The following is a 17,442-nucleotide window of genomic DNA, read 5'->3' on the forward strand; positions in this document are numbered from 1 at the left end:
TTTGTGATGTTCTCTGTAGCAGATTTCATTAGCTTCCTAAAGTTCCCCTTTGCCTATGCTCCCAGGTACTGGTCAGGGACCCTGTAATACTACTGTAATACTGAGTTTTTTTGGAAAAAACAGGCATTTTACTAATAGATTTATGATGTAATAGTTGTGACAGTCCCAGATCAAAACAGTATTTTTGCTTTAGCTGCCATAGGGATGAAGGACTATGACATGTTTGAAAGGTCCTGCGCACCAGAAAAAAAGTATGACCTATCTGGGAGTTTCAGTTTACCATCTTCCAAGATTATTTTTGCCTCATCCTTCTGCTCAACAGACAATTGCACTCCAAATGAACCAACAAGTAAGTACTCTCTATGACCCTTCATTTAGTAACCTAGACAGAGATACACCATAACACTATGGTAGCGTTGGTATTCTTCTGTACTAAGCACAATTCAGCAGGAACAGCCCCTAAATTTGCTCAAAGCCTGTACAGAGAGATCCCATAAAACTATGGCAGCATAGGTATTCCCCTGTACTAAGCAACAATTCAGCAGGAACAGCCCCCTAAATTTGCTGATAGTCTGTACAGAGAGATCCCATAAAACTATGGCAGCATAGGTATTCCCCTGTATTAAGCACAATTCAGCAGGAACAGCCCCTACATTTGCTCATAGTCTGTACAGAGAGATCCCATAAAACTATGGCAGCATAGGTATTCCCTGTACTAAGCACAATTCAGCAGGAACAGCCCCGTAAATTTGCTCATAGTCTGTACAGAGAGATCCCATAAAACTATGGCAGCATAGGTATTCCCTGAACAAAGCACAATTCAGCAGGAAATGCCTCCCAAATTTGCTTATAGCCTGTACTTATAGCCTGTACAGAGCTATATTCACATTTAAGGGGATACTGTGATGGGAAAAGGTCCAACACATCTGTTAATAGTGCTGCACCAGCAGAATCTTACACTGAAATCTGTTTTTCAAAAAGAGCAAACAGATTTTTTTATATTTAAAATCTGACATGGAGCTAGACATGATCTTAGTTTCCGAGGCACCCTCAGTCATGTGACTTGTGCTCTGATAAACTTCAGTCACTCTTTACTGCCACATTGCATGTTGGAGTAATATCCCCCTCCTTTTCCCCCCAGAAGTCCATTAGCAGAACAATGGAAAGGTAAAAGGATCAAAGCTCCCTGATACCTGCATTGTTAAAAATGCTTCCATTCCCCACCTAGCAGTACATATGAGAGTAACACTTAATAGTAAAACACCCAAGTCTGACCATGATTGTTTCATTACTCTGTGTAGGAAAACTGAAAGCAGCTCCATTGTGAGGTGCTGGCTTTTTCTGAAACTACATGATCAGGCTAAGATGACTGCCTACACACCAATATTACAGCTAAAAAAATACGTTTGATTCTTGAAAAAAAAAATTTATATGGTAGAGTGAGTTATGTGTAATGTAAACAATATAATTTAGAAATAAAAAGTATGCCCTAACAATCATGACAAAATCTCAATTTCATATAGTTGATTGGGGAATATGCAGGGCTTAAAGGGATACTGTCATGGGAAAACATGTTTTCTCAATATGCATAAGTTAATAGTGCTGCTCCAACAGAATTGTGCACTGAAATCCATTTTTCAAAAGAGCAAATTTTGAAAGCTGCCATGGAGCTAGACATATTGTCAGTTTCCCAGCTGCCCCCAGTCATGTTACTTGTGCTCTGATAAACTTCAGTCACGCTTTACTCCTGTACTGCAAATTGGAGTGATATCACCCCCCTCCCTTCCCTCCCCCAGCAGCCAAACAAAAGAACAATGGGAAGGTAACCAGATAACAGCTCCCTAACACAAGATAACAGCTCCCTGATAGATCTAAGAACAACACTCAATAGTAAAAGCCAAGTCCCATTGAGACTGATTCAGTTACATTAAGTAGGAGAAATAACAGCCTGTCAGAAAGCAGTTCCATTCTAAAGTGCAGGCACAAGTCACATGACTGGGGCAGCAGGGAAACTGATAATAGGTCTAGCCCCATGTCAGATTTCAAAATTGAATATAAAAAAAATCTGTTTGCTCTTTTGAGAATTGGATTTCAGTGCAGAAATCTGCTGGAGCAGCACTATTAACTGATTCATTTTGAAAAAAACATATTTTCCCATGACAGTATCCCTTTAAGAGGGACAAATAGGGGGTTATTTATCAATGTCCAATGTGCGTTTTCAATCGAAACCTCAGATTTTTTACCCGAAACCTCCGAAAACTTCATTGGGACTTCTCCCATTGACTTATATGCAACCTCGACAGGTCTGAGATGCCCGGATTTCAGATGCGGAGTTTTCCAGCCTCGGGGTTTAATAAATTCCGAAAAATTCGTGATTTTTTAAAAGCCAGATTTTATAAAAAAAAAAATCACACATTTTTTTTCGTGTTTTTTGCATTTGGGGCTTAGTAATTAACTCCCATAATGTCAAAAACAGGTTTTTGTCATTGCATAATGCACCTATAAAATTCCTTTAAAAGCTTTACTGAAAATTACCCTACTCAGTCTTTCTACTTACCAATGGGGACCAGGAAGTTTTTAAAGTGAAAACAGCATCAGAGTTGTGGTTGGCCTAAAACTGAAAGCACTGTGGGGCAGAATAAGGAATATATATATATATATAATGAGAGATGCAAGGTGATGTCTTTATTTTTTACAGTACCAGAGAATGCGAATCAACCCAATCAAGTGACTTGTCCAGCCTGCCTTTCACTTGATTCTAACCTGTGTAACACATCACAAAGCATTCCGTGCACTGGGAGTGAAAATATGTGCTATCTAGGAGTTGCAACATCGCCAGGTACAACTGTATCTTTCAGTTCATATCATTTTATTGGCCAGTTGACATGTTACACATGAATGAAATACAAACACACAATTATAACCTTAATAATAATTTGTATGTTCCACAAGATCCATGAATATCCTGTAAATTAGATCCTTGCTGCAGGTAGTGCCTGTTGGGACATCATGGATTTAGTTTGTCAGTCTTAAAGGAGATGGTTCTATGCAGCTCTATCCAAAAGAAGTGAAGCAATGCCAATTATATGAAATTATAGATTCGGATAACTTAAACTCAGTTCTCTATTTATTCAATTAATTAAATAAATCAAATCAGCGAACAAGTTCAGCCATGGCTCACCCGATAAGCATCTTGACCTGGGGTCTGTCTCTTTCAGACACAATTTATACGGCAAATTGAAACGTGTGATTCGCAATCACCGGTATCAAATGGTGGCTTGGGTGCAGCACCCCGAACCTGTAGCTTGGGGTGAAGGTGCAGACAGCTGGAGAAATGAGCACGCACTCCTGATGCACACCGATGCATGCCTATGATTACGTATCTCTAGATACGAAACACGTATTGAGTACAGAAACTCAATAATAATTCATTTATTGCCTTTAAATTGTCCCTTTAAAGCAAAATAGACAGGCCCGGATTTGTGGCGAGGCCACATAGGCCCGGGCCTAGGGCGGCAAAAAATAGGGGCGGCATGCCGCCCAGCCGCATTATGGGGACATGTGCGTCCCCATTCAATTACACCAGCTGCGACGGCGCTTTTTCGCTGGCCGCTGGGAAGGGGAAGTGTAGGCGGGCGCTAGGACCGCTCGGCCGCCTGGTCGGACCACGTGGCCTAGGGGTGGCCGGCAAACAAATCCGGCGCTGAAAATAGATCAACTGATATGTTTGGTTAACAGGCATTATCAGAGATTGAGTTTGGCTGGAGAGCCAGCTTTGATATGGTACATTATTTTCAGAATAATATAGAATAGAAAACGGATGAACACTGCTTTTGAGTGGAATTATTTTTAAAAAATAACATTAAGGGGCCTATTTCTTAAACCTCAATTTTTTCTGGTCAAGTTTTTGAAGGGGAAAAACCTCACATTTTTAGTGGAAAAAAAAACCCTCAAATATTTTGAGATTTATTATACCCTGAAGCTGCTAACAATCCGAATCCGAAAATACTCCATTGTAGAAGTCTATGGCAGATGTGCCTTTTACAATTTGAAGATGTTTCTTGATATTGTAATCTGTGCTGGTTTCTGTAATCCGATAATCTGAAAATGTTGAGGTTTACGGGTGACAACGCAAACAAATGTTATGATTCGAGCATCAAATTATAAAAAGTTTGATCTGATTTTTTGATAAATTAGGTAAATTGGGATGGGATAGGAGATAGGTCAACTTGGTTTTAATAAAAAAAAAAACGGGGGAAAAAATTTAAACTTAGTAAATACACCCCTAAAACCGTTTATGTTTTTTATTGAAAGCATATTGTAAAACTGCTTAGAGCTTTTCAGTGTGAAATTTTAATTTTAGCGTTATAGGAGCAATATACATTACATTATAGAGGATCATTATTAAAATTCCATTTGATTGAATTATGGCAATCATTTATGGGTCCCTTTCTAATAATATATTTCATATGTTTGCTGTCTACAGTATTCTCTTACCCTGTGGTGCTCCGTGGATGTGCAACTAAAAGCTCCTGTGATATTGTCAGCACGGACCAAGAAGCCATTCTTAACACCCTGCAAATCAATTCCAACCTTCTGTGCACCAATGGAGCCTGCCATCATCATTATGGATTCCTTCTCCCAGCAGCCATTGCTTCTGCACTAATGAAATTTATGTTTGTTTGAAAGATAGAATCAGTCACACAATATTTTTACCTATAACCCTTTAAGAGTTGATTGCTTTTTGGTATACCATGTTGTGTTGGAAATATCACGTGGCCTAGATCAAAGGGCTTACCAAAAAGTAGAATATGAATCATCACTATGAACCTTCAGAGCTAAATCTTAAATCCCTTAATCTACAGCATTTAATGGGTTACAGGTATCTCTAAAACAGAACTGATTACTTTGTCTGACAGCAATTTATAATTTTGTGTAAAATACTATATTCCAGGGTAGGAAAATGATCTGTATTATTTCTGAAGGGTATCTGAGACTTCTGATCTCTTGCCTGAACATAGCAACTTTAGAAAACATCTGTTATCCTTCTGAACATATCTATCTTTTCGACTGTCATTGACTGCACAGTCACAGGTGGCGTTGTTGTTACAAAATTCATTATATTAGTGGGCAATAAAAACTTAAAGGATATGTAAACCTTTAAATAAGTGAATGCAAAATTTTGGTATGTACATTCATTATTTTTTTTTTTTATTCCAAGATATTAAGGGATACATGTACTGTTAATATGAATGAATTTTGTTACAACAGCGCCACCTGCTGGTCCTTTTCCCACCAGTCTGACCACCAAGTAGTCAAGGAAGTTGTCAGGAGAAAGAAAGAGGCTGCTCTGATGTTCTTCTGCTTAGGAAAGATGTGAGAAAGGTTTCTAATTTTATTCCTAAGCAGAAGAACATCAGCTTCTTTCTTTCTCCTGACAACTTCCTTGACTACTTGGTGGTCAGACTGGTGGGGAAAGGACCAGCAGGTGGCGCTGTTGTAACAAAATTCATTCATATTAACAGTACATGTATCCCTTAATATCTTGGAAAAAATTAATGTACATTGCAAAAATTCTTAGAACAGAACCTTTATCAATTTTACATTCACTTATTTTAAATGTTTTCTTATCCTTTGCATAGCTCTGAATCAGATAAAAATAGATCATTTGTATAATTTGCTTAGAAAAGCACTGAGCAATTTTACATTTAGTTTTTTGTTAATGTTTACTAATCCCTCAAGAATAATCTCAGGAATAGAAATACTTAGGACACTAATTATTGTCAACTGGCATGTGTTTGTTGCAATGGATGAAAAAAAACTGTAAGAGAAAAAAAAAAACAAGAAAAATATTTTGCAAATCATTTTATCAAACTATTTCAAAATATTAAAAAATGAAACTCTGGCTATTTAATACTTTCCAAGTTATCACAGAAATGAAAGGGAAGTATGTGTATCACTAAACCGAATGTATAATCATTAGTGATGGGCGAATTTATTCGCCAGGTGCGAATTCGCTGCGAATTTGCGAAACGGCCACGAAAATTCGCCGGCGTCAAAAAGAAAATGGACGCCAACGCATTTTCAACAAAAAAACGGACGCCGGCGTCAAAAAAATGGATGCCGGCGTCAAAAGACAAGCCGGCGCCGTTTTGCAAATTTTTCGCATGAAATTCGCAAATTTTTCGGCCAAGCGAAACAGCGCAAATTCGCCCATCACTAATAATCATGTTTTAAAAGTTTTTGTGATTTTTTTTCTACATTGACAGAGAAAATGTTGAGTGTGTCACTAGAAAGGATTAGGGATGTAGCGAACTGGCGTTTATGTGTTCGCGAACGCCGTTCGTGAACACCGGCAAAAAATGCGAACAGTTCGCGAACTGTTCGCGAACTTCGAACATCCGAAAATCGTTCGATTCGAACGATCGAAGGATTTTAATCGTTCGATCGAAGGATTTTCGTTCGAATCGAACGATCGAAGCTATTCGATCGAATGATTTCATTCAATCCAATGGCTTCGATCGTTCGATTCGAACGAAAATCCTTCGATTTAGCGATCGAATGGTCGAATGGTCGAACGATTTTTGACGCGAACGCCTATTGGCGAACGGCGCGCGACGTTCGCGAACATTCGGCGGACACGAACAGTCGAAGTTCGCGCGAACTAGTTCGCCGGCGAACAGTTCGCTACATCCCTAGAAAGGATCATATGGAATGGTTTATCATGTAACAGTCATATGCAAGGTAATGTATTAACACATTTAGGGGCAGATTCATCAAGGATCGAATTTCGATGTTAAATTTCGATCGAACGATTAAATCCTTTGAACCGATAATTCGAAGGATTTCAGCGATCGATCGAATGATTTTACTTTGACTTCCAAGAATGCTCTAGAAGGTCCCCATAGGCTAACATAGCACTTCAGCAGGTTTAATTTGGCGAAGTATTGAAGTCGAAGTTTTTTTTTAAGAGACAGTATTTCGATTATCGAATGGTCATTTATTCGAACAATTTTACTTCAAAACGAATTCTAAGTCAAAGTCGTAGTATCCTATTCGATGGTCGAAGTATCCAAAAAAATTACTTTGATTTTCAAATTTTTTACATCGAAAATTCCCCCAAATTCACTTCGACCCTTGATAAATCTGCACCTTACAGTTTTAGGATCCATTATCTGGAATACTCAGGACCTGGGGTTTTCTGGATAAGGGATCTTCCTGTAATTTGGATCTCCATACCTTAAGTCTGCTAAAAATCATTTATACATTAAATATACCCAATATGATACTGTTAACAGTATGGGTTTATGCAGCGTTAGAGAAAAAAAGACTATTAGAATTATTTGCTTAACGTGGGCTCTATGGGAAATGGCCTTCCCATAATTTGAATACTTCTGGATAACAGGTTGCCGTTATAGTAATTTTGGTCTCTGTTGTTTCCATGATAAATGTAAAACGTAATTCACATGCTTTAAAAATTATTTTATTTCATTAAATAAATTATTGGATTAAAGTGACCTTATCGTTACATTGTCCTCTGTTATGTATTATACACAAGAGCTGCCTCCTTTGGCCTCAGCAAAATCCAGACATGGGTGTGGAGCTGTAACACATGGGGCTCATTTCTGTAAAAAAAATGTAAAAAAAAATTATTTATATCATATACTTTCATATAGTTCAGATAGTGTTTTTGAGGGTTGCTGCCATCTATTGTCCAAAGTGCCAATCAAATATTACCTGCCCCGCCTCTATGACTCAGGCATAGGGGTGGAGCAGACAATTACTTTCACTTTCCATTCAGCACTTCCTACATGTCACTGCTCTCCCCACATTCCCCCTCCCTTCTCTCAATCTATAATTGTGTAGGGCACTGTACATGGGCATTAGGTCCCCCATTTGGGTGCATACACAAGATTTCACAAAATGGCTCCTGCCTGGGTACTGTGATTGTGTAATTCCAAAACTGAATGAAACTAAATTTAAATAATAAATGAAGTGTATAATAAATGAAGTGTAGGTAAGTTTTATTTTGCTGAACAAACATGATAAAAATAATTTTGAACTATTTCTTAAGGCGACAGGTCCCATTTAAGGATTTATGTTACAAATTCTCATTGAGAAGATGAATAACCGGGAAACATTTCATTTTTTGCATTGACTGTTACTTTAAAACCTGAAACCGTACCCTCACCATTGTCCTGTTCAAAAGAAAGATTTAGCCAAGGTTCTGTTCCATTATACAGATTTATTTTTAAAATAAAAAATATTTTTGCAAAAGTTTTATGCAAAACATTCTGTCAGGTAAGGATTCATCTTGCAAAAGTTTCCATCCATGTATTTATGTATAAATATAGATGTAGCACCTATTTGGCTGTATTTAGTCAAATGGCAACTAGTGTGATCGAGCATGGGCTACACATGACCTCCTTTCTCCAGGATGGGCTTTCGCAATATTGGAAACACATGTGCTGATGTTGTTGAACTGCAACTCACTACTGCCAAAAATACACAAAAATAGAGTTGGATGCCAGCGGTTCTTTGCAAAACAGTAGAACAGGATTTATTTAAAACAGAATGCCACAGGGATTGTAATACTCACACAAGAGGTAGCCACAATACATCTCCAAGTACATTCACAGGTGACTAGGGATGGGCGAATTTTTTCGCCTTGTTTCGCCGAAAAAATGACGCCCATAGACTTGTATGGCGGCATGCGACAAAAAAAAGACGTGCGTCAAAACAATTTCGCCGTGCGTCAAATTTTTTTTGACGCCTATAGACTTTAAATGGGCGTCTGCGACATTTCGCTGGCGGCGAATTTTTGGCGAAACGAAATGGGTCAAATTCGCCCATCCCTGGCAGAGACACATATAGACACACCACTCTAGGCATAGCCCAAAGGAGTTGAGAGATCACTTTCCAGAATTTCAGTACCTCGTGTGGCTTGGACCCCACAGCAGACTTGGAACAGGGTTACACTTTAGCCTAATTCCCTCGTCACTTCTGCGGTCCCTTCACTACAGGCAAAGCAAAGCCTGGGGGAGAGATACTCCCTTTTATCCTCCTAGGTGGAGCTTGAGCTGCTTTTTCTCACTAGCCTCACTGTCTCACTCTCTCTATAGAGTGCTGTAACAGGAGCTACACTACACACTAGCTCACCTCATTAACGGGGTCCCTGTACCCCGACTTCTTCTCAAAGCACTTTGTTACAACACTGCAGGAAGTGGTCACAACCTAGAACCAATAGAATGGGTATGTAAATAATGTATAAGTTGCTACATGGGTTTTCACCCAGCAACAGGGAAAAGCAGGCATTGGCAGGGAATGAAGCCATAAGGGCCATTACACTTATGGGTCCCTACATATATATAGTTTTACATTCTTACCCCTGTGCTCCTAAAGTGTCAAATGGACAGTGTTTACATTTTTTAAGGTGACTCTGGCACTTTGCTTAGTGGTACGGTGTATTTGTTTTCTAGTTTATCGGAGATACTGGTAGTTTTTACGGCTGATATTTATTGGCATCAATTGTCTGTGGATCCCATAATAAAAAAAAAGATAAAATGTATATAATCATTCTGTAAGCCTTTCTACTGTGCATCGTGCAACTGGTTCATTAATGGGATAGCATTGCTTTATATGTATCCATGGAAACAACTATTTTGTTTCTATGCTCAATGATGGTCTATAATTTACATGCATGATCCCAGGATCCATTAACAGCATTTCCAGATAATTGGATGATTGTGTAACTTGTTTTATAGGTTATTTATTTTAATGAAAACAATCCTACACCATTTTATACAAAAACTATTTTTTACATTGCATTGCCTCTTTTCCTTTTCCTTTTTGCATAGATCTACCAGAGGCTAGTCAGCTGCAGAACTTGCAATCAGTTCCGATCGCATGGAAGCATCATGTGTGTCTGTTTATGGCATAAAAGGGCAGAATATCATGAGTGCTATGAATAAGGCTTGTGCTGAAATACTTTTTGCTTAAAGGAGAAGGAAAGGCAATTTACATTTGGGGTGCCAAAAGTTAGGCACCCCAAGTGATTATATTTACTTACCTTACACCCCAGGCCGGTGCTCCTATCAGGAGAAAACGTCAGCAGCCTGGGGTTATTCCAGAGAGCACCACGGAGCGATCCTCTTCCTTCTTTTTTGGTTTTCAAATACAGACACATGCGCAGTAGAATAGAATAGCGCCTTTTTCGATAAAGTTCGGGTTACTGCTCTACAAAATCTAATAATCAGTCAGTAGCAGAATTATAGAACACCTAGGAACACTAGGAAGTAGAACCTATATTTGGCCATTGAGCCCGGGTCCCTGGTGTCTTTTCATTTTCAAATTGTGCACTAAAACTGATGTCACCACCTGGACAAGGATTTCTTGTAATACTGAATGTTGTTGTGTAAAAGAATCTATTGTACTGTTCATCCATTCCTACAGATGTAGTGAAATGAATGTCCTCTCCTGTGTGGCTCTCAGACAGTGTGATAAACCTGGAAGTATCAGTATTCCTGGAGTAGAAATTAGACAAGGAATCTCCTGTTGTTATACGGACAATTGTGCCCCTCCCAGACCAACATGTAAGTGTCTTTTATTCATTCCAATGTGTCCTTTCAAAAAATAAAAACAGTTATTCACTGTCATTTCAATGACAACTTTCTTTAATTTAAGGGTTACATTTGACACAGAATTATTGAACATATTAAGGTGAATATACGGTGATTTAAATACATGTTTATATACAATTAGTAGTTAAAATGCCGAAAGAAAGAAAGACCAATCCCAGCAGAAAAACCAATATACAAACAGAAAGAGCATCACTCCACCCCAGTAAAATATTTTTTCAGTGGTACAAGCCAAAGGACTCTAGGGGGGCAGGTGGGAATGTTGTCAAGGAGAGCCATGTCCAGATTTGCTGACCCCACAATAGCCAGTGCTTATCATGTAAAGGATTTTTATGGATCAGGGTCATGATCTGTTGTATGAATTTTGTGCAAGAGCGACCAAATATCATTTGGATGTTTTAATCCAATGTACAGATGAACCACAATAAAATTGGCATTAGGCTGGAGATCTCCAACCTTTGTTACCAGTGAGCAACACAAGCATGAAAAAGTTCCTGGGGGTGCCAGTTATGGACTGTGATTGACTATAAGTAGCCCCTACGTGGACTGGCAGCCTACAGGAGACTTGGTTTGGCAGTATACCTGGTTATTATGCACCCAAAACTTGCATCCAAGCCAGGAATTCAAAAATAAGCACCGGTTTTGAGGCCACCAAGGAGTTGGGGAGTAACATTTTACTCAAGAGTCACTGGTTGAAGATCACTGCTTTAGAGATCTTCATCAGTTCTGTTGAATTGGAGTTTCTAGAGGCACTTCTGGGCAAATGTGGCCTTCAATCTGGAAATGATTAAAGCTCCTTTTCTTGTCCCCCATAACCAGAGTTAAGAGTCCTTTCCTTAAATTATACTGGGAAGTCAAGAGTGTTCCATGGCCCCTGTTTTGCTGAGACCATTGAACCCTTGATTTCAAGAACACAAATCATTCTGTGAGGATGATATCCTGCAATTTCTTGCTATTTCCTCTCTGGGAAATATTTATTACTCCTACAAACCTCTTCATATATTTGGGGATCCAGGTGAACACTGACCCCTCTCAATATATTGCACTAAATCTAAAACATATTCTTAAATAAAATGACACGTTTCCCATACTTTTTTCCTAAGGTGATATATATTATATACCAGTCACCAATTTATATCCCCAAAACATAACATTAACTACTTAATCTTAATACCATCATGATAAAAGGGAGAAAATATACAGAACTTTTTCTATCTCTTCTCTACAAGTGCCAGAGTATAGCAATGGATGAAATGAACTGGTTTGCTGTACATGTATAACTACTCACTCAACCTGGTGTTATACTAATGATACCATGCAATGCTCAGCAAATGAAACTATGGGGAGGCTTTGCTACACTTTGTACAACTTTGTCAGGTGCAAATTTGCTACTCCTACGCTAATTCACTAAAATGCAAAGTTTCGCTAGTGTTAATTAGTTAGCGCAAGCATTTCATAGTGAAATTTCGCTGACGCTCGTTTCTGCCTAGCGTTTCTGATGTTTAGCTCAATTTGAATAGGTGGGTACATATAGTTTGTTTATATGTCTTTATTAGTGGTGTTCAAATGATTGAAGTGGCCACTTATTATTACAAATATCCAAGGAAGCAAAATAAAGACAAAAGAGATCCTTTTAATGTCCTAGACATGAGCCCACCCTTAAACAAATGTGGCATGTCGCTCAAATGGTAAAACTAAAAATGTTAAAACTAAAAATGTAATAGCTACAACTTTTAAACACAATCCCGCTTTAAAACATAAAAAAACCACTAGCGAATCACGTGTCAGTGAGCTGTTATCTTATTACATTCCCATTGATCTGTTGATAGTCTGCTGGTGGGGAAAGGAAGGAGGCGATATCACATGTAGAGCAGCAATAAATAGCGACTTTTTATCAGTTTATCAGATCACAAGTCACATGACTGAGGGCACCTCGGAAACTAACATGTCTAGTTGCAAGTCAAATTCCAAAAATAAATATTAAAAATGTAGTTTGTTCTTTTGAAAAATCAAATCAATGCAAGATTATACTGGGGGAGTGCTATTAACTGATGCATTTTGTCATGTTTTCCCAAAACCCCTTGAATGTAAAGGTTTGAATAACTTGCTGGCCCTATATCAATGAATTATGATGATTATGATGAGGCACAGCCTCGGAGAAGAGAGTGTGAATGTGGGATAGCAGGTATAGTAGGGAGAGATGGTGTCTATAGTAACAGTGGATAATAGTCTCTGGGAAGGGAGTGTGACTGTGGGATAGCAGGTATAGTAGGGAGAGATGGTGTCTATAGTAACAGTGGATAGTAGTTTCTGGGAAGGGAGTTTGACTGTGGGATAGCAGGTATAGTAGGGAGAGATGGTGCCTATAGTAACAGTGGATAATAGTCTCTGGGAAGGGAGTGTGACTGTGGGATAGCAGGTATAGTAGGGAGAGATGGTGCCTATAGTAACAGTGGATAATAGTCTCTGGGAAGGGAGTGTGACTGTGGGATAGCAGGTATAGTAGGGAGAGATGGTGTCTATAGTAACAGTGGATAATAGTCTCTGGGAAGGGAGTGTGACTGTGGGATAGCAGATATAGTAGGGAGAAATGGTGCCAATAGTAACAGTGGATAATAGTCTCTGGGAAGGGAGTGTGACTGTGGGATAGCAGGTATAGTAGGGAGAGATGGTGCCTATAGTTACAGTGGGAAAATAGTCTCTGGGAAGGGAGTGTGACTGTGGGATAGCAGGTATAGTAGGGAGAGATGGTACCTATAGTAACAGTGGATAATAGTCTCTGGGAAGGGAGTGTGACTGTGGGATAGCAGGTATAGTAGGGAGAGATGGTGCCTATAGTAACAGTGGATAATAGTCTCTGGGAAGGGAGTGTGACTGTGGGATAGCAGGTATAGTAGGGAGTAGGGATGTAGCGAACGTCGGAAAAAAAGTTCGCGAACATATTCGCGAACTTGCGCAAAAATGCGAGCGGTTCGCGAACGGTTCGCGAACCCCATAGACTTCAATGGGAAGGCGAACTTTAACATCTAGAAAAGACATTTCTGGCCAGAAAAATGATTTTAAAGTTGTTTAAAGGGTGCAACGACCTGGACAGTGGCATGCCAGAGGGGGATCAAGGGCAAAAATGTATCTGAAAAATCTGCCTGTGTGTGCTTGGAAGAGATAGTGTAGGGGGAGAGCTGTTAGTGATTTCAGGGACAGATGATAGTAAGCTTGCTGGCTAGTAATCTGCTTGATACTGCTCTGTATTGGAGGGACAGAAGTCTGCAGGGATTTGAGGGACATTTTAGCTTAGGTAGCTTTGCTGGCTAGTAATCTACTGTTCTCTTTAAACAACTGCCATACGTTGACCTTGTAGGCATTGTTTGCCCAGTTTTTTTGGACGCAGCCACTGAAGCACAGTTGCCAGAAAAATTATGCCATATAAATGCTGAAAATATAAATTTTTTTGGTTGCAGCCACTGAAGCACAGAGGCCAGAAAAATTATGCCATATAAATGCAGAAAATATGCATTTTTTTGGTCGCAGCCACTGAAGCACAGTTGCCAGAAAAATTATGCCATATAAATGCTGAAAATATAAATTTTTTTGGTTGCAGCCACTGAAGCACAGAGGCCAGAAAAATTATGCCATATAAATGCAGAAAATATGCATTTTTTTGGTCGCAGCCACTGAAGCACAGTTGCCAGAAAAAATATGCCATATAAATGCTGAAAATAGTCATTTTTTGCCATATACGTTGAGTCAACGTATGGCAAAAAATTACTATTTTCAGCATTTATATGGCATATTTTTTCTGGCCTCTGTGCTTCAGTGGCTGCGGCCAAAAAAACTGGGCAAACAATGCCTACAAGGTCAACGTCGTTGACCTTGTAGGCATTGTTTGCCCAGTTTTTTTGGCCGCAGCCACTGAAGCACAGAGGCCAGAAAAAATATGCCATATAAATGCTGAAAATAGTAATTTTTTTGGTCGCAGCCACTGAAGCACAGTTGCCAGAAAAATTATGCCATATAAATGCTGAAAATATAAATTTTTTTGGTTGCAGCCACTGAAGCACAGAGGCCAGAAAAATTATGCCATATAAATGCTGAAAATATAAATTTTTTTGGTTGCAGCCACTGAAGCACAGAGGCCAGAAAAATTATGCCATATAAATGCAGAAAATATGCATTTTTTTGGTCGCAGCCACTGAAGCACAGTTGCCAGAAAAATTATGCCATATAAATGCAGAAAATATGCATTTTTTTGGACGCAGCCACTGAAGCACAGTTGCCAGAAAAAATATGCCATATAAATGCTGAAAATAGTCATTTTTTGCCATACGTTGACCTTGTAGACATTGTTTGCCCAGTTTTTTTGGTTGCAGCCACTGAAGCACAGAGGCCAGAAAAAATTAAACCAGTAGGGTTTGCACCCTAGTTTGTAACGGTGGCGGAGGGAGGAGGAGGACGCTAAAGGACAGCTGTGTGTGGAGTCATGAGGCTTGAAGAGAAGGACAGCTGCATAGAAGTCAGAACAAGTCTTCCGGCGTGCAGTAACCCTCCGAGATCCACCCCTCATTCATTTTAATAAAGGTCAGGTAATCGACACTTTTGTGACCTAGGCGAGTTCTCTTCTCAGTTACAATCCCTCCTGCTGCACTGAAGGTCCTTTCTGAGAGCACACTTGAGGCTGGGCAAGACAAGAGGTTCATGGCAAATTGTGACAGCTCTGGCCACAGATCAAGCCTGCGCACCCAGTAGTCCAGGGGTTCATCGCTCCTCAGAGTGTCGATATCTGCAGTTAATGCCAGGTAGTCCGCTACCTGCCGGTCGAGGCGTTCTTTGAGGGTGGATCCAGAAGGGTTGTGGCGCTGCCTTGGACAGAAAAACATTTGCATGTCTGACGTTACAGACTGGCCAAAGGGCTTTGTCCTTGCAGGTGTGCTCGTGGCAGGATTACTGGCACCTCTGCCCCTGGAATGTTGATGAGTTCCTGAAGTGACATCACCCTTAAAAGCATTGTACAACATGTTTTGCAGGCTGGTTTGTAAATGCCGCATCTTTTCGGACTTGTGGTATGTTGGTAACATTTCTGACACTTTATGCTTGTACCGAGGGTCTAGTAGCGTTGCGACCCAGTACAGGTCCTTCTCCTTAAGCCTCTTGATACGGGGGTCCTTCAACAGGCATGACAGCATGAAAGACCCCATTCTCACAAGGTTGGATGCAGAGCTATCCATCTCCGCTTCCTCATTATCAAGGACTGCATCATCCACGGTCTCCTCCCCCCAGCCACGTACAAGACCAGGGGTCCCCAAAAGGTCACCACTAGCCCCCTGGGAAGCCTGCTCCTGTTGGTCCTCCTCCTCCTCCTCCACAAAGCCACCTTCCTCCTCTGACTCCACTTCTGGCACCTCTCCCTGCGTTGCAGCAGGTGCCTGGGTTCGTTCTGGTGATTCCGACCAGAAATCGTGCGCTTCCAGCTCCTCGTCACGCTGGTCTACAGCCTCATCTGTCACTCGTCGCACGGCACGCTCCAGGAAGAAAGCGAAGGGTATTAGGTCGCTGATGGTGCCTTCGGTGCGACTGACCATATTTGTCACCTCTTCAAAAGGTCGCATGAGCCTGCAGGCATCGCGCATAAGCACCCAGTAACGGGGGAAAAAAATCCCCAGCTGTGCAGATCCAGTCCTACCACCCAGTTCAAAAAGGTACTCGTTGACGGCCCTTTGTTGTTGCAGCAGACGTTCCAACATAAGGAGCGTTGAATTCCAGCGAGTCTGGCTGTCAGAAATCAAACGCCTGACTGGCATGTTGTAGCGCTGCTGAATGTCAGCAAGGCGTGCCATGGCTGTGTAGGAACGTCTGAAATGGGCCGACACCTTTCTGGACTGGGTGAGAACGTCCTGGAATCCTGGGTACTTGGAGACAAAACGTTGGACTATTAAATTTAACACATGTGCCATGCAGGGCACATGTGTTAAATTGCCTAGTCTCAACGCTGCCAACAGATTGCTTCCATTGTCACACACCACTTTTCCGATCTGCAGTTGGTGTGGGGTCAGCCACCGATCGGCCTGTGACTGCAGAGATGACAGGAGTACAGATCCGGTATGGTTTTTGCTTTCCAGGCACGTCATCCCCAAGACAGCGTGACAACGGCGTACCTGGCACGTCGAATAGCCTAGGGGGAGCTGGGGGTGCACAGGTGTGGAGGAGGAGAAGGAGGACCCAGCAGCAGAGTAAGAAGAAGAAGAAGACGAGGTAGAGAGCGATGGAGGAGTAGAGGTGGTGGCAGAACCGCGTGCAATCCGTGGCGGTGACACCAACTCCACTGTTGTTGTTGAGCTACCCATTCCCTGCTTCCCAGCCATTACCAAGTTCACCCAGTGGGCAGTGTAGGTGACATACCTGCCCTGACCATGCTTGGAGGACCATGCGTCAGTAGTCATATGGACCTTTGGCCCAACACTAAGTGACAGAGATGCGGTAACTTGGCTCTGCACATGTTGGTACAGGTGTGGTATTCCCTTTTTAGAAAAAAAATTGCGGCTGGGTACCTTCCACTGCGGTGTCCCAATTGCTACAAATTTGCGGAAGGCCTCAGAGTCCACCAGCTGGTATGGTAAAAGCTGGCGGGCTAAGAGTGCAGACAAGCCAGCTGTCAGACGCCGGGCAAGGGGGTGACAGTCAGACATTGGCTTCTTACGCTCAAACATGGCCTTCACAGAAACTTGGCTGGTGGCAGATGACTGGGAATGGGAACAGGTGGTCAAGGTGGAAGGCGGAGTGGAGGGTGGTTCAGACGGGTCAAGGAGAGCAG

The 17,442-nt window shown here is 41.0% G+C and overlaps 1 protein-coding gene across 1 annotated transcript; it reads left to right on the forward strand.

Moving 5' to 3' along the window:
- Positions 1-204: 204 nt before the first annotated feature.
- On the forward strand, positions 205-4,686 carry LOC121395516 (phospholipase A2 inhibitor and Ly6/PLAUR domain-containing protein-like). Its single transcript, XM_041569096.1, has 3 exons — positions 205-349; positions 2,699-2,839; positions 4,487-4,686. Exons 1-3 carry the CDS (start codon positions 205-207, stop codon positions 4,684-4,686), a joined length of 486 nt encoding a protein of 161 aa, XP_041425030.1.
- The last annotated feature ends 12,756 nt before the right edge of the window (positions 4,687-17,442 follow it).

Source organism: Xenopus laevis, chromosome 7L, assembly GCF_017654675.1.
Source record: "Xenopus laevis strain J_2021 chromosome 7L, Xenopus_laevis_v10.1, whole genome shotgun sequence".
NCBI lineage: Eukaryota > Metazoa > Chordata > Amphibia > Anura > Pipidae > Xenopus > Xenopus laevis.